Raw genomic sequence first — 22,725 nt, 5'->3', positions numbered from 1 at the left:
GCCAGGTGAAAATCCAGTCGTACTGATTTCCAGGCTTTGCTTCCCAGTGCAGGGTGCTCTCAAAGTTCTTCAGCTGCGCTTCTCCAGTGCAATGACATTGCAAGGTTAGTCCGGGAGCATGGCTAATGTCCCTCAGATGCTAATGTTGTTCCTAAATGATGCTTCTTGGGCAACAAACTGGATGAGCTGGAAGCCATTGTGCAGCAGGACAGCTATGACGTAGTTGCCATCACAGAAATGTGGTGGGATGACTGTCACGACTGGAATGCTGTGATAAATGGCTATATGGTCTTCATAAGAGACAAGCAAGGAAGGAGAGGTGGGGATGTGGCTATGTACATTAGGGAGTGTTTTGACTGTATAGAGCTTGATTCCAGTGATGATAAAGTTGAGTGTTTATGGGTAAGGATGAAGGGGAAGGCAAATAAGGGAGATTCTGTGCTGGGAGTCTGCTATAGACCGCCCAACCAGGACAAGGGGGCAGATGAAGTATTCTATAAGAGGCTGGCTGAAGTCTTAAAATCGCCAGCTCTTGTTCTGGTTGGGGACTTCAACTTACCGGACATCTGCTGGAAATATAACACGGCAGAGAGCAGGCAGGGTAGGAGGTTTCTCGAGTGTATGGAAGATAACTTCCTGACACAACTGGTCGGTGAGCCTACCAGGGGAAGTGCCTCGCTAGACCTACTGTTCACAAGCAGAGAAGGACTAGTGGGAGATGTGGTGGTTGGAGGCTGTCTTGGGCTCAGTGACCATGACTTGGTCAAGTTTTCAATTCTTAGTGATGTAAGGAGAGGGGTTAGCAAAACCTCCACCTTGGGGACTTCTGGAGGGCGGACTTTGGCCTATTCAGAACACTGGTTGAGATAGTCCTGAAGGGCAAAGGGGTCTGGGAAGGCTGGACGCTCTTCAAGAAGGAAATCTTAAAAGTCCCAGGAGCAGGCTGTCCCCACGAGGCGCAAAATTAAAGGGAGGGGAAAATGGCCGGCCTGGTTGAACAAGGAGCTTTTAAGGGGACTTAGGAAGAAAAGGAGGGTTTACCACCTTTGGAAGAAGGGACAGGCAACTCGAGAGGAGTACAGAGATCTCGTTAGGTTATACAGAGAGAAAATTAGGAAGGCAAAAGCCCAGCTGGAACTCAACCTGGGAATTAATACAAGGGACAACAAAAAAAGTTTTTGTAAGTACATCAACAAAGAGTCAGGGAGAATCTCCATCCCGTACTGGATGCGGGGGGAAACATTGCGACCAAGGACGAGGAGAAGGCTGAGATACTTAATGTCTTCTTTGCCTCTGTCATTAATACTCAGACCAGCTACCCCCAGGGTGTTCAGCCTCCTAAGCTGGAAGATAAGGGTGGAGAGCAGAAGAACCCGTCACATAATCCAGGAGGAAGTAGTTAATGATCTGCTTCTGCACCTAGACACACATAAGTCGATGGGGCTGGATGGGGTTCACCCAAGAGTACTCAGGGAGCTGGTGGGAGAGCTCAGCACGCCTCTCTCTGTCATTTATCAACAATCCTGGTCAACAGGAGAGGTACCAGATGACTGGAGGGTGGCCAATGTGACACCCATCTACAAGAAGGGCCGGAAGGAGGATCCAGGGAACTACAGGCCTGTCAGTCTGACCTCGGTACCGGGAAAGATCATGGAGAGGATCATCTTGAGTGAGCTCTCACAGCAAGTGCAGAGCAGCCGAGGGCTCAGGGCCAGCCAGCATGGCTTTATGAAAGGGAGGTCCTGCTTAACCAACTTGATCACTTTCTATGACCACGTGACCCGCCTTCTCGATGCGGGGAAGGCTGCGGACGTTGTCTACCTGGACTTTGGTAAGGCCTTTGACACCGTCCCCCACAGCATTCTCCTGGAGAAGCTGGCGAATCATGGCGTAGACAAGTGTACCCTTCACTGGGTAAAAAACTGGCTGGATGGCCATGCCCAGAGAGTTGTGATTAATGGGGTGAAATCCAGTTGGCGGCCGGTCACCAGTGGTGTCCCTCAGGGCTCAGTTTTGGGGCCAGTCTTGTTTAATATCTTTATTGATGATCTGGATAAGGGGATTGAGTGTACCCTCAGTAAGTTTGCAGATGACACCAAACTAGGTGGGAGTGTTGATCTGCTTGAGGGTCAGAAGGCTCTACAGAGGGATCTGGACAGGCTGAATCGATGGACTGAGGCCAGTGGGATGAGGTTCAACAAGGCCAAGTGCTGGGTCCTGCATTTCGGTCACAACAACCCCAGGCAGCCATACAGGCTTGGGGAAGAGTGGCTGGAAAGCTGCCCAGCAGAAAAGCACCTGGGAGTGTTGGTGGACAGCCAGCTTAACATGAGCCAGCAGTGTGCCCAGGTGGCCAAGAAGGCCAACAGCATCCTGGCCTATATCAGGAATAGCGTGGCTAGCAGGAGTAGGGAAGTGATTGTCCCCCTGTACTCGGCCCTGGTGAGGCCTCACTCTGTTGAGTTCTGGGCCCCTCACTACAGGAAGGACACTGAGGTGCTGGAGCGTGTCCAGAGGAGGGCCACCAAGCTGGTGAGGGGTCTAGAGAACAAGTCTTACAAGGAGAGGCTGAGGGAACTGGGCATGTTTAGTTTGGAGAAGAGGAGGCCCAGCATTGACACAATCATTTATTTATACACTGTAAGTTACCATAATTAACATATTCCTTGTTCATCAGCTTTTTACTGGTGCTCACAATTCCTGATCTTGAAGCTGGTTGTTGTCAAATGTGGTCATCTTCAATTAAAGGGGCAGTGTCTCTTAATTGTCCTGTGCTGGCTCAGTGGGTGGGGGTCTTCAGGTGGAGGTGGGTATCCTAACTTCTAGAAGAGTGGCTTTCATATTCCAATTAGTTGCTAAGTTCCTCCCCAGGGAGCATTTCATGAGGTATAGCCAAGTTTCTTGGACAATCAGCCCGCTGAGGGTTGGGGTACCTGGTTTTAGGTCCGTTTGTTCCTTCTCTCCCATTGTCTTGTCAAGAACTCTTGACCCAAATGACTGACAGAGTTAGTCATAGAGGTTTGGATGCCACCAGCACAAAGGTATTGGCCGAATGATGACTTTTTTTTTCTCTCCTAAATTGAACTTCCCCCACCGCACCCCCCTTGAAGCTTTCTGTTGGAGGTGAGCCCCTCGGGTAACCGTGTGTGTCATGGAAGCTCCTGGTCTTTGAGATCAAGGTCTCTTTTGTCTGGGAAGAGAGCAGCTTTTTCTCCAGTCCTCTGGAAACTACAGGCAACTGTTACTGCTTTGATTTGTGGCTGTGTTAGTGTGGATCCGCAGTGGCATTTCAGTGTGGGTCAGTCAGGTGAAAATCCAGTCGTACCGATTTCCAGGCTTTGCTTCCCAGTGCAGGGTGCTCTCAAAGGTCTTCAGCTGCACTTCTCTCTGCAAATCTCTTCTGAAACTTCCTCTTTAAAAAAAAAAAAAAAAACAACAAACGTCGTCTTTGCTGCAAAGTAACAAGGCTTTCTTGCAGAAGGTGCTGTCTCGGCTGGCCGGTACTTTGAGTTACTGGGCTTTCCCACCGAGTGCTCTTAGCTCTCCTTTTAAAGTTTGCCAATTTGATGTGTTTGCTGTGTAGGATTGCAGCGGTGGATAAGATCGTGCTGCTGACTTCAGTGAAACTGAGGGAAGGCCTGCAGTATTTTCCAGGCTTGCACTAGGACAGCACGTAGTATCACGTGTCAATCAATGAAATGGAGTTAGAATTGTCCATCCTAACGGGCCATTGATTTTGAGGTGCCACGGTTTCTCTTTCTTTGTAATTGAATTGTGCTTGTGAACATATGAAAATGTTCATTTGCAGACTGAAGGTCCTGAAGTAAAAACTGCAGAGAGGTCACCCTTGTATACAGGCTAGAGGACAGTCTAATATTAACGAGACTACTTTTTCCAGATGACTATGGCATTAACAGCGGAGCTTGCCAATATATGGAATCGTATAGGTTTTGTTCTTGGTAATGGTAAATCGAACACCAGCAAGAAGACATTAATTGTTGTTGCTGTGCGTTTCTTTAGACTTGCCAGCTTTCCGGTTTCTAGCAAAGGTGGTAGCTCTTTAGAATGAGGAGTATCAAACTGCTTTCCCTGCAGGTAAATTCTAGGCGGGGGAGAGGATGAATTTACATCTTGACTTAAAGGCTTAAAGCGTCTTTCTGGAAGTGAATCTACTGTTGTTCCTAGATATTTGCCTCATTCAGAATATAAAATGTGCTTTATGTATTTGGTTACAGAGACAACTAGCCTCATAGATGGATATACAGTGATTAGCTGCGAGATTAGTATTTTAATGGAGGAGGTGGTGGGAGTGACTGTCTTTTTGGGTTTGACCGTTTAGTCCTCAGCGAGCGTCCTACTAGGTGAGTCTTGAAACGTTTTTTGAGCTCTCTATAGAATTGCCACGAGGGAAGGTCCTGAAAGACCTAGACTGATGGAATGGGGTGAGTTGGAAGGGACTCGTAAGGATCGTGGCGTCCACCTCCTGACACTACAGCTGTAGCTCTAGTACAGGTTATATATTATTACTAGTGGCAGCGCAGTGGTGGCAGCTGGCATTCTGGTGCCCCAGGAGAGGAGAACAAGTTGATTTGCAGGAGCTCAGGCTGTCACAGCGTAACAAAACGGGATGCAGGAGCAGCTGCAGAGCTGCTGTATTTCTGGGAGACTTTTGTGGCCCCTGACCCTAGATGGGCATCTAATGGACCTTGAGCAAGGTGATGTGTGTCTACCAGATATTCAGGGTGTTATCGGTGGAATACGTCGTATGAGACAGACCAGGAGAAGTATAGTGATTTATTCAGAAACAACTAAAGCAATTTGCAAGGCGTGAAGGACAGTCTGAACAAGGGATTGGGAAGCGTTTCTGCTGTACAAATATCGATCACCAAAGTCCCCTAAACCACACCGAGTATTGGAAGCTTCTACTGCGGTGTCTGCTGCCGCTGCGGGTGCACTGGGAAAGCGTAAACCTCTGCCTTGAATCCCGCTTTGGGACACGACTATTAGCCAGGGTGCGCTCCGACCCTTAACACCTCGCACCGAAAGCACCGAAAACACCAAACCCCCTCAATTCGCCGCCGCCCCTCCCCGGCCTCGCGCCCTCTGCGCCTCGGCCCCGCGCCGCCGGGCCCCGGCCGTTGGGCCCCGCGCGAGCCGCTGCCGGCGGCCGTTGGGCGGCGCGAGGCGCCTCAGAGGTGGCTGCTGCCCGGCCCAGGCTGCCCGGCTCTGCCCCCCGCCGCGGCCCGGCCGCTTTCGGGAGCTTTTTGGCGGTAGCGCAGGAGCCGAGGCGATGGCTCCCGGCGCCCCGCTCTCTCGGAAGGCAGGAGCCGATGGGCGCTTTCTGCCCGAGTTCCTGATGGGCGCGTTACCCGACGCAGTGGGTCGCCCCGTACCCGATTTGCGCGGCCGCACAGTCAGCGTGTGGGAATTTTGGGCGCTGCTTGCAGGTCAGAGTCTGTTCCGTGCTGAAAGAGTCTCCTGAGAGGGGACGTTTGGTCTGTCTGGCTGCTGCTCTACAGGACCGCTGCAGGCTTGAATTCGGCCTGAGTTCCTGTAGCTTTGTAACTTCCTAGCAATGAGCTCAACTCGTTGAGCGATCGGGGAACTCAAGCGTGTTCTCTGGGGTTTGGCTAAAACCTGCCAAGTACGCTGAAGTTTAAAAAGTGTTGTCAACGTGGCAGTTTTGGTGCAGGAAGAGTTGCGTTTACAGGGAAGGTCAGAGGAACCTCTCGTAAGGTCAAATCAGTTCATCCAGCTCTTCACAAGTCAATTGCGAGAACGGCCATCAGTGCTTTCTCTCTGTTTCAAACAGACACGTCTGCTGGCAGCCGAAAAGCAGCTCGTGCAAGCTGCTGGTTTCTTTGCGATGAACTCTAACAAGTCACCTACCGATTGTCCGGCTTGTAACAGCTGGATGGAGAAGAACTACAAGCGACTCCTTACTCAGCAACCAGTTGTTTCAGTTACAACAACTCAGTAACTGGTTGTATTCCCAGGCTTGATGCTTGCTGTAGCTGGGCTGGAGTAGTGACTTTTCCCAGCTGTAAATGCTAATCCCTTTCCAGCTGCCTACTTGTACTGACTAGAAGCAGCCCTTTCCCATGTTCCTGAGATGGTGGTATCCCAGGTCTGTTTTCTTCTCTGAGCTGTCTGAGTGAGTCGTTAACAGCTTCACTGCTTAATTTGACGTCATGGGTGATCTTAGCTCTTGCATTAGATGAGTTGGCATAATCGAAATAGCTGACGGTGTTAGTGTGCTAGTCATTCTGGAGGAGAAGCTGAGAATTAACATGCAAGACAATTGTAGATATTCCTGTCTTGCAATTTCAAGCAGAATTGGACTCGATGATCCCTATGGGACCCTTCCAACTTGAGATATTCTAGGACTGGTGGTCCGTGGGTCTCCTGCTTCTGGATCTTGTCCGCCCTGCTCCCCACCTCAACCCTATCCCCTGCCATCCCCCTCTGGCCAAACACAACCCTCTGATGGAAATATTTATGAAATTGAAGATAATCATGTGAATTTCACCTGATTGTTCTTAAAAGGGTTTATTCCAGCCTCAGAGTATCAACTCCAGAAAAGGGGGAGCAGTCGGATACTAACACAGGCCTCCCCAAAGGTGTGGTTAAGTATGTCCCTGTAACTGAAAACTTGCTGGGAGGAGAGTGCTTTGTAGAATCCGCTGTAATACTTCTTGGATGTGTTTGGGGTTATTTTGTGTTTGGTTTTTATTAGTGTGAGGTTTTTTACCCCTTGGGGTGAACACACAGAAGGTGTTCAGAGATAGGTCAAGGTTTTCCAGTCGGTTTAATTCCCTGCTCTCCTGGAAGTCCCAGAGTTTTGCAAATGGGAGAGCGGCTGCCTTAACTTCATCCTGTCTAAATGCAAGCTCATCCCTGCTCTCAAGAGCTTCCGTTTTACTTGACTACAAGATTAATGGGAGGGGAAGGAATTTGGAGAGTGGGAATGTGGCAGCCTGTGCAATGTCTGCGTGCACTGTGGTAGGGTTCTTTAGCATGTAGAATGTCTTGAGTCTTAAAAGCCTTGCTTTTGCCTCTCGGCTGGAGGGGAGTTAGTCTCTGAGACAATTGAAATCCACCTCCAACCTGCCTTAAACCGGGAAGGTGTAGCTATGCTCAGAACTTCTTTAAAAGTCCAAGTGGGTGTGACAGTGACTATAGGGGGTTACTAAGAGGTCTGAAAGTTTTAGATGATTCTTGTGTAAGGCAGCAGGTTGTGACACGTGTGTGAAATTCCAACACACGTGTTCCAACACACGTGTTCCAACTCTTCCAACCTGAAGAGTTTGGTGGGTGTATCTGGTTCTTCTAGAGAGATTCCAACGTAGAAACGAGAGTTCACATGAAAAACAAAATGTTAACTCTGCTTTATTGTGAAGCCTTGATAAGCAATTCCCAGATGCACCAAAAAATAGGTAGGAGTTTTACCAACAAACAAAAGTTACTTTAGGAGAGTTTTACCAAGAAACCACAGTTACTTAGAGTTTTACCAACGAACAGCAGTTATTTAGGAGAGCCTTGCCAACCCAAAGATAGTAGCAGCACCGCCGAGCAGCAGGATGGCGAGGAGCCCCATGGGTACGGTGGGGGGGAGGTAGGCACAGCACCTTCAGGGCGTCCCCTGTAACTTCAAAGTGCGCTCGTGTCTCTCTCTCCCACCGCCCGAGACAGCCCCCTTATATCCTGCACCGGAGTGAGTGGGAAAGCACCAGCTTGGGTCGCTGCACGCGTGGCCAGTGCATGCAGTGAGCCTCCCAGACTCGTGCTCCGATTGGGCTAACAGCGGCTTTCTGATACGCGACCACATTGTTGCATCTTCTTCTGGTTGTTTTCCTTCTCTGAAGGTCAGGTTCTCATGGGTACGCACCAGATGGTTTTGTAACCCCCCAGTGAAAGAAACAAGAGTCTTTCCTGGTTGAATTTCCTATTGAAGTTTCAAGAACAAGTAGCAGTGGAGTAAAACTCCCAAGATTTCTCAGGCTCTTCATTTGTCCCTTTTGATTTTAGGGTTATCTCCCTTACCAGCAGTAGTCCCTACACATGAAGACAGACGTGATCCACCACCAGTTAGAAGCCGGTATGATCTTGGCCGTGGATCAGTACCTCTCGGCTCATCAACACCAGTAAGTGGCTTTGATACTGGCAAAAGTGCCCAGTGAGTCTTCAGCTCATGCTGTTGCTTAGTCTGGTGGCTTGGTGTGCCTGTTCCTGTGTGGCTTGAATGCGAGCTGCAGTTGTGGAGCTGTCATCTCCTGGTTTTGCGTTTCGGTACTGTAGAGAATGACAAATGCAAATCCTGCCTCTGCTGTGCTTTGTCCATGACAAATGCAGACTTGTTGCAGCTTTTCACCTTCTTGTTAATGTATTGGGCTGGTGATGGACAGAAGGGTCCAAATACGCGTTATCTTTTCTTTTAATTGGCACTAGAGGCGTTTACTGAAGGGATTTTTGGGTTCCTGTTTCCGAAAGCTCACGCTAAGCCTACCTAAGCTTTCTTCTTGTAGAGCTTGTAAGGCTATAGTAGTCGGCTGGAAATGCCGGAATGTGGGAGCTGAGGCTCCTGCATGTCCAGACTCTGCTAGGCTGTGTGCTGGAATGTAAAAACACTGTCAAATAACTTCTCATGAGTACCTTTTAATCATCTTGTACTAAATATACATGGGAATGTCTGTTCTTACTCTGAAAAGTGAGGAGGACCTTAAGGCAACCAGTTAATGTTCTTGCCTGATGCTCAAGTCCTTGGAAATGATCTCAGCTGATCTGAGAAGCGTACCCGTGAGAATGATTTGTCACACTTTCTGTGTCTTCCTGCAGGCCATGAAAAAAACCTCTTCTCTAGGACGGAGCCCGTTGGTTGGAATTACGGCATCAACTCCTGGACGAGGTAGACGTCCTGTCCAAATAGATAACTGACTTTCTTACTGCTTGGCTTAACAGACAAAAATCATGACTGTTGTTGAAGCTGCATCAACTCCTTGCAAATTTACGACGGAGTTGTGTCTTTCTGTACTAACTTTTCAAAAGGGATGTGGATGTGAAATACTTTTCCACTCTGACTGAATGGCAATCAGCTTTACTTAGTCCCTCTTCAAAATGTGTTGCTGAACTGAGCGCAGAGGTGGCTGTAGTTGAGTGAAGCCACTGAGCTGGATGGGTCTCCTTCCATCTTTGTAAGGTTTCCTATCTTCTGTGTGAGCCCGTGGCTTCTTGCTTCTTTCTTGTGTTCCTCTTGGGAGTCTGTGTTCAGCTGCTGGTGTTCAGGGCTGAAGGGGAAAGCGGGGCTGTGAGTCACAAGTCTTCCTAGTGTGCTTGCAGATGAGAAGGTTGGGTTTGATGTGCTGTTTGTCTGTGTCTGCAACTAAGTCTCTCCCAAGCTCTTCCATAAGCAAGTGAAATGCTTGAGACTGACTTGATTCTTTCAGTTTAGGCTCCTAAGCTTGTCTGTCTGGCAAAAGAGATTTGTTAACGAATGCCGTTTCAATTTAACAGCTCCAAGTATGCTCAGTCCTGCAAGTGTTGGGCAGCCTAGGAAGACTACTCTCTCTTCTGCTCAGCCAGATCGTTTTTATGCTCCGGTTTATTCCCTAAGATCGGCGGATCAAGGTGACGGCAGATGGGTAACTGTATATGGGTAAGTGGATTTCCAAAGTATAGGAAAAATCATAGGTGTAATCTTGGCAACATGTGGGAAGAGGTACTTGGACGTTGCTGTTGTCTGGCATTCCTAGGTTCTGCCGGAAGTGCAACTGTGGTTAAAGCCAGCCAAAGCACCTCTGTTAGTGAAGCATCTGAACATAAGCTGCCTGTTATTTTTTTCAAGTTAGAAAGAGAGTTCTTCAAGTGGCTGCTTCTAAAACGGCATGAATTCCCTGGTCTCTTTTGGATATCTAAAACCCCTTCCTAGGGTTCTCTTGTAGCACCAGCCTTCATAAACTACTCATTGTAACTTTTTGCATATTTTTTTTTCCATCATTCAGGTTTAGTCAAGCATCAGCTTCCTACATTCTTCATCAGTTTGCTCAGTATGGAAACATATTAAAGCATGTGGTATGTCTTAGATTGGGATTCATTTCTGGAAAGGTTCTGGCTCCTTCTTTAAAAGGCTGAATGTCACGGTGGTGCCTTAATCTCCTCTAGATGTCCAACACAGGAAACTGGATGCACATTTGCTATCAGTCTAAGCTTGAAGCCCGCAAAGCCTTGAGCAAAGACGGAAGAATTTTTGGTGACTGCATCAGGATTGGTGTCAAGCCGTGTACAGATAAAGTGAGTTAACAGCTGCTCGTATTTAAGTAGAAGGCGCTCTGTTTTATGACTTTCTCTTTATTTGCCCCAACATCTTTTATTTTTTCCTTTTTGAATTGCAAAGCCTGGGAAGTTAAGTTCAGTAGGTGGAGTCTCCTGTACCTTACACGAGTTTTTCTGAAGTGTTTGACAGGGCTTCCTGCTGAGAAGGGTCACGCGTGGAAACCTCTGTGCTGCTCGGAAGTTCTAGTGCACAGGATGGTGTTGCTGCACCAGATCTGCAGTGGAAGCACACAATAGGAGACGCTTGAGCTCAAAGAGTTTCCTAGGCTGGAACTGGTGGCATCTAGGGGCTGCCGTAGCTACGTGGTGGCAGATGGAGACTGTTCTTGCTCCTAATTGTCCCTCATCCCTCATTTATATGGGACTCTTCATGGGATTCTGGCTCTTGTGTTTATCCTGGTCCGTTTGACTGAGAATTTGTGAGCAAGACACCCTGCCTCCACCAAGCCACCTTCCTTTCTTTTCCATAGTGGTTGGGGTAGGGCTGGCTGTTTTTTGGGCTAATTGGATCCTGAGCTAGATCGTTCAAATAATAATGCTAGATAATAAAGGTTGAAATCCTGCTATTTAGTACTTGTTGACATTATATTATCCCTCTTTTTAAGAGTGTGATGGCAAGAAGCTCTACATCTACATCCGTTGATGGCACACCAGTACAGCACGTAAATCATACGACAAGGTTTCCCACAATGAGACCTCTTGCGTGTAAAGCTTGCGCCAGTCACTATCAGGTAATTTAAGGGAAAGGGAAGCGTGTGTTTCTTTGTGCTGCCTCCTCTTAGCTGTATGAGCCTGTACGCACATTAACCTCAGTGTGAGCTTAGCCCTGATCTTCTCCTCCTGTCATTTCCTTAAAGGTGTGCTTCAAGTACAAACTCACTCTGTTCAGTCGGAACAACAACAATAATAATAATGGTGATAATAATAGTAAAAAAATGAAGAAATTAAGTTCATTTCATGTTTCCAGAGGTTTTGAAAATCTTTCAAACGTCTTTTGTCAAAATATAGCAGCACTTGTGAGAAGAAAAAACCCTGGGTATTTAAAAAAGCGCTAACCGATGATCTTTATTTTCTCTCTTCCTCTTTCTCCCTTCCTTCTAGGTGTTTTTGGAAAGACAGACTCCTAGGAAAGGTGAGAGCATTGTATCTAAAGCACTGGGATATGTGTTTGGCTGGTAATACACAGGAGGACGTAACACACTAAGTGGGTCAGGGTTGGAAATACGCCACTGGCATCCGTGGTTAGTTGTATGACTACCAGTGGCAGTGTTTTAACTTACATCCCACCTGTTGTGCCTTCAGTTAATTCAGCAGAGATGTAGCTTGCACTTTAAATGATGGCAACGTAGGCATGGTTTTGAAAACGGAGTAACTGTAAATAGAAGAGCTTTTTTCCCATTTGTGCTCCGATTGCCTGATTGTAGAAAACCTGTCAGCATTGACATTTTTCCTCTGTCCTTAATTTCTGTAAATTTCTTCCCAGTAAACTGGAAATGTTTAAAATGGCAGCTTTATGTACTGATGCTTTGAAACTTATTGTTTGTTTGTTTCTTTCTTTCTTTTTTTTTTTTTTTTTTCCTCCTGGAAAGGTCTTGGGCTCCTTGGAGGAAGAACACTATGCCCAGCTGGCTCCCGGGGAAAGGGACTGTTCTTAGCATTTGTGATGTCAATGTTTTTGCTAGCATTTGTTGCTGTTTTATAATTATCTGCTGTTGTAAATGCATCATGTTCTAAATGTCATAGCAACCTTCTAACTCTTTGTTTTATAGATAATGCTAAATAAAGTTTTTCTTAGGTTGTTTTTTCAACAGGTGTGAGTTCTGTTAAGAGCACTGCAAATGGTCTTTCCTAACTCTTTAGTATGATGCCGCCAAATGTTTGCTGAAGTGTGATCAGCAGAGCAGATGCTGCTGATTTTTACTGAAGTAGTACCAATGGGAAGGGGAAGAGCAAAAGTGAGGAAGAACTCGTGGGTTGAGATAAAGACAGTTTAACAGGTAAAGCAAAAGCCACGCACAAAAGCACAGCAAAACAAGGGATTCATTCACCGCTTCCCAACGGCAGGCAGGTGTTCAGCCGTCTCCAGGAAAGCAGGGCTCCATCACGCGTAGCGGTGACTCGGGAAGACAGACATCCTCACTCTGTACACCTCCCCCTCCCTCCTCCTTCCCCCGGCTTTATACGCTGAGCCTGACATCCTATGGTATGGCTTATCCCTAAATGCATACGGAAGGAGTTGGAGCCCAAGCCGGTAGTTTGGCTGACGTATTTTACCCCAAAGTACCAGATTTTGAAGTGTGCTAAGTTGGTGCTTTTTCCCCCCGGTTGTTTGCCTCAGTCTCTTGCTTCTCATAGCTTGAGGAATGCTTTTACTGATAGGTCATTGCAGCTTCCTGTAGAGGAAAAGCACTTGGGAGCAGCGGATGTTGTTTACTTGGTTCTGGAAGTAGTAAGTAGGAGGAGAAGAGAGTTCAGAACAGGTAAGTGTGCGCACTTCCGGACAGCATCATGAAGAAATTTTTCTGAGGTGGCTTCTGCTGGTAAAGACTGCTGGTTAAGACTTCACACGTTGCCTTAGTGTTGAGCACTAGTTAAACCCCGGCATCGATGGTTTGGGTTTTCTACGTATGAGAATGTTCCGGTCCCACGCGGCACAAACCACCACACAGCTTTGTTGCAAAGTGTGCCTGATAATATCGTTATTAATTGTATGAGTGTACAGGGGCCGTGTGTGAAAGGGCGGAGGATGTGGAGAATGACATGTCTGAAGGGTCTCTGAAATGCGTGGAAGGTCTTCAAGTAAACCTTTTCAGGGCTAGCTCCTGTTGTTAGTATCAAAGCGTAACCAGTCCTGTCAACTTTCTGTTAGTGTTTATAAATGAGAGTTCAGTTGGTGAAGTTACCTTTAGAAATGAATACGTAATTAAAAGCCCTGTGAATGACTTTTGGTCTTCTTTTATGGATTTCTTTGACTCAAGTAGGTTGATAGTTCTGTAGTGTGGATTACCCAGTTATTATTAAGAGACTCTTTGTTTTGAACCCTGAAGATGGTCCAAAATTGTTTATGGGGTACAGGGCTGTAGCTTAATTGTGCTGTCTTGTTCCTGTTTGGATTCTGTGTCCCGCTGCTGGTGTTCTAGGGTTGAAGGGGAAAGTAGGGTTGCGAGTCCTAAAACTCCCTGGCATGCTTGTTTGTCTGTGCCTGCAAATAAATCTCCACTAAGCTGTACGAGGAGAGGTTCCTATAACCATCTCCTGAAAAGAAGTGCTGCTGAATTCCGGCTGTCTGGAGGCTTAGTAACTGAGCAAACTGGTCGTCGCGTCCAGGCAGGTCACGCATCGAACACGCTGAACATTGTCTGATTTGCCTCCTCGTATGGCTCCAATCAGTCCACTTCTCAGCTGCTTCACGTAATTTCTCAGAAAGCGCCGACGGACTTTCTTCCTATAGTTTAGAGGGATTCTTTGGGTTTGGGACCCCACACTGTATTCCAGATAGTATTAGCTCCTGAGACTGCTCCAGTTCAGCCTCTCCCAGCCCAGCATTCGCATCCCAGTCTGGATCCTCCCCCAAAGGCAGGCACTGACGAGGATTCTCCTGCTGCTCCTTTTTCCTCCCTCTTCTTTCTAATCTAACGCCGTTCTCCTTTCCTCTGCAGGCAGAAAGGCATTTGAGAAAGCCTGCGTATCTCCCCAGTTAGGGTTGTGAGTTAATGGAATAGTTTCTGAGAGCTGATGCCTTCCTTCGGGGCCTAAAGTTCCTGATGGGCTCTTTACCCGATGCGGTTGTGGGAGATGAACTCGGGTTTTGCTTCAGCCACGTTGTGGGTTTTGGCCGTTTGGCACGGAGAGGGATGATGTATGGAGGAGGTTGGTTGCTGGGGGCGTGGGTAGGATCGGGTAACTTAGGAGAACAACTCCTCAAAAGGAAAGAGAGTGGATGGAGCCTGTGACAGGCTCACCGATGGCGAAAGAAAGTGAGCCCTGAAGTACCGAAGCAATGGGAGAGGGGACAGGAAGGTATAAATACCTGAACTTCTGTAACTGGGTGTGCCTCTTTTGGGGAGCGGGGGGGGATCCCGACTCAGCCGACTCATTCATTTTGTTTTAATAAATTTTTATCTTTGCTCCGAAGCCTTTGTCCTCTTTGCGTTTTATTCGTGAGCGAGCGTTTCTCACAATGTGGGGGCTCGTCGGGGATCAGCACCCCTGTTTCTGCAGGACGGGGCAGCGAGAGCGGAGAGGCGCGCCCGGCTGATTTCAGCGGTCTCCAACCTACTGTCTCGTTCCGTGAAGGGCAGCGGGTCCTGTCCGGAGGGAGGACTCTCGAAGCAAAGAAGAAGGGGGAAGGAAGAGCTGATGAATTGACGGAACCGAGTTACGCGCGGCAGCTGGTAATTTCTGTGCACGGGACCCGGGTCAGAAAACCGACTGTTCGGTATTACTCGGGCGGCTGGGAGAGCGGGGCTGAGAGTGTGTGAATGAGACGCAGAATTATCTGCGAAGCCAGTGTGGAGCCCTTCTAACCGCAGTTCCGCTTCTCCGTGAGGAGACCGGCCGGAGAAGGGGCGAAGTGAAAAGGTTCCAGGTGAACGGTGTCCGTCGGGAAACAGAGATAATGGGAAATAGGCCTAGGAAAAGGGGTTTTAAGAGAAAAAGAAGGATCCAAGGATCCCTCCTCGAGCATTCCACCTCACAGTCCTTAAAGGTGATGCTTGGGAATTGGGGGCAAGGTTGTACCCGGGGAAAAGACAATGGGATATAGGCCTAGTATAAGAAAAGGACGGTACGGTACTGTGTGTTTGAATGGGTTAAAGAACCCATTAGGTCTGACCCATTGCATCGGCCAAAGTTTGGGTCCAGGGAAGATTGGGTTTGTCAGGCTCTGAATTCATGTGTAAATAGTAAGAAGCCTGCAAGTCAGGAGGAAAGCGAATGTGCTTTTTGTTGGAGAGGGTCTCGCACCTTATATACGGCAAAGGATCTTGCGGAAAAGAAAGGGAAAAAGGAAGAAGAAAAGTGGGAGCCCCTAGATAATTTACCACCCCCATACGACCCCAGGGATGAACCCCATGACCAGGCACTGAGGAACGGGGAGGAAGGGGGGGGATAGTGCAGAGGAAGGGGATAATCCCGCAGGACCATACTCCTCCTCTCTCCGCTCTCCTGCCGGCCGGCTTTTGGGAGCTTTTTGGCATTATGGGCGGTTTACTTGGGTCGGGAGCCCAGACTCTACTTTAAGCGGCCCTTCAGTCGTTGTGTAGAAATGTGGTCACCAGTTGCAGGTCAGAGTTCGTTCCGTGCTGAAAAATTCCCCTGGAAACTGACATTTGGTCTGTCTGGCTGCTGCTCTACAGGACCGTTGCAGGCTTGAATTCGGCCTGAATTCCTGTAGCTTTGTAACTTCCTAGAAATGAGCTCAACTTGTCGAATAAACTCAAGTGTATTCAATGGAGTTTGGCTAAATTCTTCCAAGTAAACTTAAGTTTAAAAGATGTTTTAAATATGGCAGTTTTGGTGCAGGAAATGTTGTGTTTACAGGGAAGGTAAGAGGATCCTCTCCTAATGCTGCTGATTTCTTTGGGATGAATTCTAAAAAGTCACCTACAGATTGTCAGACTTGTTCCTAAGATGGTGGTATCCTAGGTCTGTTTTCTTCTCTGAGCTGTCTGAGTGAGTCGTTGAAAGCTTCACTGATTAATTTGACGTCATGGGCGATCTTAGCTCTTGCATTAGATCAGTTGGCATAATCGAAATAGCTGACGGTGTTAGTGTGCTAGTCATTCTGGAGGAGAAGCTGAGAATTAACATGCAAGACAATTGTAGATATTCCTGTCTTGCAATTTCAAGCAGAATTGGACTCGATGATCCCTATGGGACCCTTCCAACTTGAGATATTCTAGGACTGGTGGTCCGTGGGTCTCCTGCTTCTTCATCTTGGCCGCACTTTCCCCCCTCCACCGTATTCCCCCCCCATCCCCTCCAGCCAAATAAAAGTCTCTGAGGGACATATTTCTGAAATTGAAGATAATCATGTGAATTTCACCTGACTGTTTTTAAAAGGGTTTATTCCAGCCTCAGAGTATCAACTCCAGAAAAGGGGGAGCAGTCGGATACTAACACAGGCCTCCCCAAAGGTGTGGTTAAGTATGTCCCTGTAACTGAAAACTTGCTGGGAGGAGAGTGCTTTGTAGAATCCGCTGTAATACTTCTTGGATGTGTTTGGGGTTATTTTGGGTTTGGTTTTTATTAGTGTGAGGTTTTTTACCCCTTGGGGTGAACACACAGAAGGTGTTGCAGAGATAGGTCAAGGTTTTCCAGTCGGTTTAATTCCCTGCTCTCCTGGAAGTCCCAGAGTTTTGCAAATGGGAGAGCGGCTGCCTTAACTTCATCCTGTCTAAATGCAAGCTCATCCCTGCTCTCAAGAGCTTCCGTTTTACTTGACTACAAGATTAATGGGAGGGGAAGGAATTTGGAGAGTGGGAATGTGGCAGCCTGTGCAATGTCTGCGTGCACTGTGGTAGGGTTCTTTAGCATGTAGAATGTCTTGAGTCTTAAAAGCCTTGCTTTTGCCTCTCGGCTGGAGGGGAGTTAGTCTCTGAGACAATTAAAATCCACCTCCAACCTGCCTTAAAGCAGGAAGGTGTAGCTATGCTCGGAACTGTTTTAAAAGTCCGAGTGGGTGCGACAGTGACTATAGGGGGTTACTAGGAGGTCTGAAAGTTTTAGATGATTCTTGTGTAAGGCAGCAGGTCGTGAAACGTGTGTGAAATTCTTACCTAGAACATTCCAACCTGAAGAGTTTGGTGGGCCTGATGATTTTGTAAACCCCCCGTGAAAGAATCAAGAGTCTTTCCCGGCAGAATTTCCTGTTGAAGTTTCAAGAACGTGTAGCAGTGGAGTAAAACTCCAAGACTTCTCAGGCTCTTTTTTCCTTTTGATTGCAGAAGGATCTCCCTCACTTCCATTAGCTCCTATTCGTATTAATAGATTTGATCCTCCACCAGTTAGAAGTCTGCATGATGAATTATCTGATCTTGGACTTGGATCAACGCCTCTAAGCTCAAGAATACCAGTAAGTGGCTTAGCTACTGACTTGTTCTTAGCAGAAGATGTGAGGTAGTTCAGTGCTTCAGTGAATTCTTTTAACTCGTTTGTGTCAACTGCTGCTCTACTTTGCCCAGCTGAGCAGTCAAGCACGAGTGGGTTCAAAATGTGAGTAGCTGCTAACACTGGAAGTATTCTTCCCTACAGTGCTGTTGCACTAAGAGGAAACGAAAGTGAACGCTGAGGATTACAAGTGGGTATGATGTTCTCATGATTTCTAACCTTTTAGACAGTGAAATTCAGATGCTGGTGACCTATACCAATACCTAAAGCTACTTGGTTTCTCAAAGCCTATGGGACTGCTGTTAGGTAAGGGATTTTGGGGTTCCTGTTTCCTAAAGCTCACCCTAAGCCTACCTAAGCTTTCTTCTTGTAGACCTTGTAAGGCTTGGTAGTCAGCTGGAAATGCCAGAATGTGAGAGCTGAGGCTCCTGCATGTCCAGACTCTGCTAGGCTGTGTGCTGGAATGTAAAAACACTGTCAAATAACTTCTCATGAGTACCTTTTAATCATCTTGTACTAAATATACATGGGAATGTCTGTTCTTACTTGCCTGATGCTCAAGTTCCTTGGAAATGATCGCTGCTGATCTGGGAAGTGTACCTGTGAGAATGATTTGTCACACTTTCTGTGTTTTCATGCAGCCCAACTTTTTTCTAATATGGAGCCATGGAACTATGCAACCAAATCCTGGACCAGGTAGATATCCTGTCCAAATAGAAAATTGACTTTCTTACTGCTTTCCTCAAGAGACAACAATCTTTACATTAAAGCTGCATCAAATCCTGCTAATTTACAAAGGAGTTGCATCTTTCTTTACTAACTTTTCAAAAGAGATGTGGATGGTAATGGGGAATTGAATGGGACTGACTGAATTGCAATCAGCTTTACTTAGTCCCTCTTCAACATGTGTTGCTGAACTGAGCGCAGAGGCGGCTGTAGTTGAGTGAAGGCACTGAGCTGGATGGGTCTCCTTCCATCTTTGTAAGGTTTCCTATCTTCTGTATGAGCCCGTGGCTTCTTGCTTCTTTCTTGTTCCTCTTGGGAGTCTGTGTTCAGCTGCTGGTGTTCAGGGCTGAAGGGGAAAGCGGGGCTGTGAGTCACAAGTCTTCCTAGTGTGCTTGCAGATGAGAAGGTTGGGTTGATGTACTGTTTGTCTGTGTCTGCAACTAAGTCTCTCCCAGGCTCTTCCATAAGCAAGTGAAATGCTTGAGACTGACTTGATTCTTTCAGTTTAGGCTCCTAAGCAAAATTGATGTCTGTCTGGCAAAAGTGATTTGTTAACGAATGCCGTTTCAATTTAACAGCTCCAAGTATGCTCAGTCCTGCAAGTGCGTGGCAGCGAAGGAGCATGACTCTGTCTCCTGCTCAGCCAGATCGTTTTTATGCTCCGGTTTATGCTCCAAGAGCACAGGATCAAGGTGACGGCAGATGGGTAACCGTATATGGGTAAGTGGATTTCCAAAGTATAGGAAAAATCATGGGTGTAATCTTGGTAACATGTGGGAAGAGGTACTTGGACGTTGCTGTTGTCTGGCATTCCTAGGTTCTGCCGGAAATACAGCTGTGGTTAAAGTCAGTAAATGCACCTCTGTTAGTGAAGCATCTGAAGAGAGTGTTCTTCAAGTCGCTGCTTCTAAAACGGCATGAATTCCCTGGTCTCTTTTGGATATCTAAAACCCCTTCCTAGGGTTCTCTTGTAGCACCAGCCTTCATAAACTACTCATTGTAACTTTTTGCATATTTTTTTTTCATCATTCAGGTTTAGTCAAGCATCATCTTCCTACATTCTTCATCAGTTTGCTCAGTATGGAAACATATTAAAGCATGTGGTATGTCTTAGATTGGGATTCATTTCTGGAAAGGTTCTGGCTCCTTCTTTAAAAGGCTGAATGTCACAGTGGTGCCTTAATCTCCTCTAGATGTCCAACACAGGAAACTGGATGCACATTTGCTATCAGTCTAAGCTTGAAGCCCGCAAAGCCTTGAGCAAAGACGGAAGAATTTTTGGTGACTGCATCAGGATTGGTGTCAAGCCGTGTACAGATAAAGTGAGTTAACAGCTGCTCGTATTTAAGTAGAAGGCGCTCTGCTTTTGGTCTTCCGCTTTATTTGCCCCGACATCTTTTATTTTTTCCTTTTTGAATTGCAAATTGCCTGGGCAGTTAAGTTCAGTAGGTAGAGTCTCCTGTACCTTACACGAGTTTTTCTGAAGTGTTTGACAGGGCTTCCTGCTGAGAAGGGTCACGCGTGGAAACCTCTGTGCTGCTCGGAAGTTCTAGTGCACAGGATGGTGTTGCTGCACCAGATCTGCAGTGGAAGCACACAATAGGAGACGCTTGAGCTCAAAGAGTTTCCTAGGCTGGAACTGGTGGCATCTAAGGCCTGCCGTAGATACGTGGTGGCAGATGGAGACTGTTCTTGCTCCTAATTGTCCCTCGTTCCTCATTTATATGGGACTCTTCATGGGATTTTGGCTCTTGTGTTTATCCTGGTCCATTTGATTGAGAATTTGTGAGCAAGACACCCTGCCTCCACCGAGCCACCTTCCTTTCTTTTCCATAGTGGTTGGGGTAGGGCTGGCTGTATTTCAGGCTAATTGGTTTTTAGTACTGCCTTTTAGTACTTGTTTACATTATATTTATTCCTCTTTTTAAGAGTGTGATGGAAAGCTTTGCAAGAAGCGCTACATCTTCAATGTCTTCAGTTTTTACTCCACCTACACAACCAGTCGCCAGCGCACCAGTACAGCCTGCAAACCGTATGACAAGGTTTCCCACGATGAGACCTCTTGCACCAGCACGTAAAGGTTACTCCAGTCACTATCAGGTAATTAAAGGGAAAGGGAAGCGTGTGTTTCTTTGTGCTGCCTCCTCTTAGCTGTATGAGGCTGTACGCGCATTAACCTCAGTGTGAGCTTAGCCCTGATGATCTCCTCCTGTCATTTCCTTAAAGATGTGCTTCAAGTACAAACTCGCTCTGTTCAGTCTAAGAAATAATAGTAAATAACAATAATGGTGATAATGATAATAATAGTAATAAAATAAAGAAATGAATTTTCTTTCACGTTTCCAGAGGTCTTGAAAATCTTTCAAACATACTTTGTCAAAATATAGCAGCACTTGGGAGAAGAAAAAGCCGTGGGGATTTGAAAAAGCATTAAGTGTGATAACGAATGCTCTTTTTTTTCCCTTGTTCCTCTTTCTCCTTTCCTTCTAGGTGTTTTTGAAAAAACAGACTCCTAGGAAAGGTGAGAGCATTGTATCTAAAGCACTGGAATCTGTGTTTGGCTGGTAATATACAGGAGGACTCAACACACTAAGTTGGTGGCAATGTAGACATGGTTTTAAAAAATCAGCAAGTTTAAATAAAGAGCTTTTTTTCCCATTTGTGCTCCGATTGCCTGATTCTAGAAAACCTGTCAGCAATTACGTTTTTTCCTCTGTAATTACTTTTTGTAAATTTCTTCCCAGTAAGTTGGAAATGTTTAAAGTGGCAGCTTTATTTACTGATGCCTTTAATCTTATTGTTTGTTTCTTTTTTTTTTTTTTTTTTTATTTCTGGAAAGGTGTTGTGCTCCTTGGAGGAAGAATCCTATGCCCAGCTGGCTCCTCGGGACAGGGACTGTTCCTAGTATTTGCCGTTTTGTTAGCATTCTTTGCTATTTTATAATTATCTCTGGAAGAACCTTCAAAACTCATAGCAACCTTTTAACTCTGTGATTTATGAATAAAGCTAGCTTGTTCTTTAAACAAGTGTGAGGTTTCTTAGGAGTGCAAAACACAGCCCCATACTAGCTACTATGAAGACAATCAACTTCCATCCCAAACCAGTGTTGTCCCCAAACAGGTGGGATTGTTTACCCCGTGTGGAAGGCAATGACACACAGAGTGGTGGAGGTGTTAGCTACTTATTAGCAGAAAAGGGGCAAGGGGGTATTTCCCCAAAGCTGGCCCGCCCAGCATTGACACAATCATTCAGTTGTACATTTTAAGTTACCATAATTAACATATTCCTTGTTCATCAGCTTTTTACTGGTGCTCACAATTCCTGGTCTTGAAGCTGGTTGGTGTCAAATGTGGTCATCTTCAATTAAAGGGGCAGTGTCTCTTAATTGTCCTGTGCTGGCTCAATGGGTGGGGGTCTTCAGGTGGAGGTGGGTATCCTAACTTCTAGAAGAGTGGCTTTCATATTCCAATTAGTTGCTAAGTTCCCCCCCAGGGAGCATTTCATGAGGTATAGCCAAGTTTCTTGGACAATCAGCCCGCTGAGGGTTGGGGTACCTGGTTTTAGGTCCGTTTGTTCCTTCTCTCCCATTGTCTTGTCAAGAACTCTTGACCCAAATGACTGACAGAGTTAGTCATAGAGGTTTGGATGCCACCAGCACAAAGGTATTGGCCGAATGATGATTTTTTTTTTCTCTCCTAAATTGAACTTCCCCCACCGCACCCCCCTTGAAGCTTTCTGTTGGAGGTGAGCGTCTTGGGTAACCGTGTGTGTCATGGAAGCTCCTGGTCTTTGAGATCAAGGTCTCTTTTGTCTGGGAAGAGAGCAGCTTTTTCTCCAGTCCTCTGGAAACTACAGGCAACTGTTACTGCTTTGATTTGTGGCTGTGTTAGTGTGGATCCGCAGTGGCATTTCAGTGTGGGTCAGTCGGGTGTTTGCCAGGTGAAAATCCAGTCGTGCCGATTTCCAGGCTTTGCTTCCCAGTGCAGGGTGCTCTCAAAGGTCTTCAGCTGCACTTCTCTCTGCAAATCTCTTCTGAAACTTCCTCTTTAAAAAAAAAAAAAAACAACAAACATCGTCTTTGCTGCAAAGTAACAAGGTTTTCTTGCAGAAGGTGCTGTCTCGGCTGGCCGGTACTTTGAGTTACTGGGCTTTCCCACCGAGTGCTCTTAGCTCTCCTTTTAAAGTTTGCCAATTTGATGTGTTTGCTGTGTAGGATTGCAGCGGTGGATAAGATCGTGCTGCTGACTTCAGTGAAACTGAGGGAAGGCCTGCAGTATTTTCCAGGCTTGCACTAGGACAGCACGTAGTATCACGTGTCAATCAATGAAATGGAGTTAGAATTGTCCATCCTAACGGGCCATTGATTTTGAGGTGCCACGGTTTCTCTTTCTTTGTAATTGAATTGTGCTTGTGAACATATGAAAATGTTCATTTGCAGACTGAAGGTCCTGAAGTAAAAACTGCAGAGAGGTCACCCTTGTATACAGGCTAGAGGACAGTCTAATATTAACGAGACTACTTTTTCCAGATGACTATGGCATTAACAGCGGAGCTTGCCAA

General features: G+C 46.6%; 1 protein-coding gene across 1 annotated transcript; it reads left to right on the top strand.

Moving 5' to 3' along the window:
* Nucleotides 1–5,290: 5,290 nt before the first annotated feature.
* Nucleotides 5,291–20,733, top strand: LOC141463455 (nucleoporin NUP35-like). Its single transcript, XM_074145840.1, has 8 exons — nt 5,291–5,447; nt 8,029–8,144; nt 8,836–8,905; nt 9,511–9,652; nt 9,999–10,068; nt 10,159–10,287; nt 20,095–20,265; nt 20,656–20,733. Exons 1-8 carry the CDS (start codon nt 5,291–5,293, stop codon nt 20,731–20,733), a joined length of 933 nt encoding a protein of 310 aa, XP_074001941.1.
* Nucleotides 20,734–22,725: the final 1,992 nt, after the last annotated feature.

Source organism: Numenius arquata, chromosome 3 (assembly GCF_964106895.1).
Source record: "Numenius arquata chromosome 3, bNumArq3.hap1.1, whole genome shotgun sequence".
Classification (NCBI taxonomy): domain Eukaryota; kingdom Metazoa; phylum Chordata; class Aves; order Charadriiformes; family Scolopacidae; genus Numenius; species Numenius arquata.
The sequence above is the reverse complement of the archived record's forward strand: the minus strand, read 5'-3'. Positions and strand labels throughout refer to the sequence as shown.

Coding starts and splice junctions, on each gene's coding strand:
- LOC141463455 (XM_074145840.1), top strand. CDS start 5,291: ATGGCTCCCGGCGCCCCGCTCTCTCGGAAGGCAGGAGCCGATGGGCGC. Junction 8,145..8,835: donor CTCTCGGCTCATCAACACCA/GTAAGTGGCTTT, acceptor GTCTTCCTGCAG/GCCATGAAAAAAACCTCTTC. Junction 10,288..20,094: donor TCAAGCCGTGTACAGATAAA/GTGAGTTAACAG, acceptor CCTCTTTTTAAG/AGTGTGATGGAAAGCTTTGC.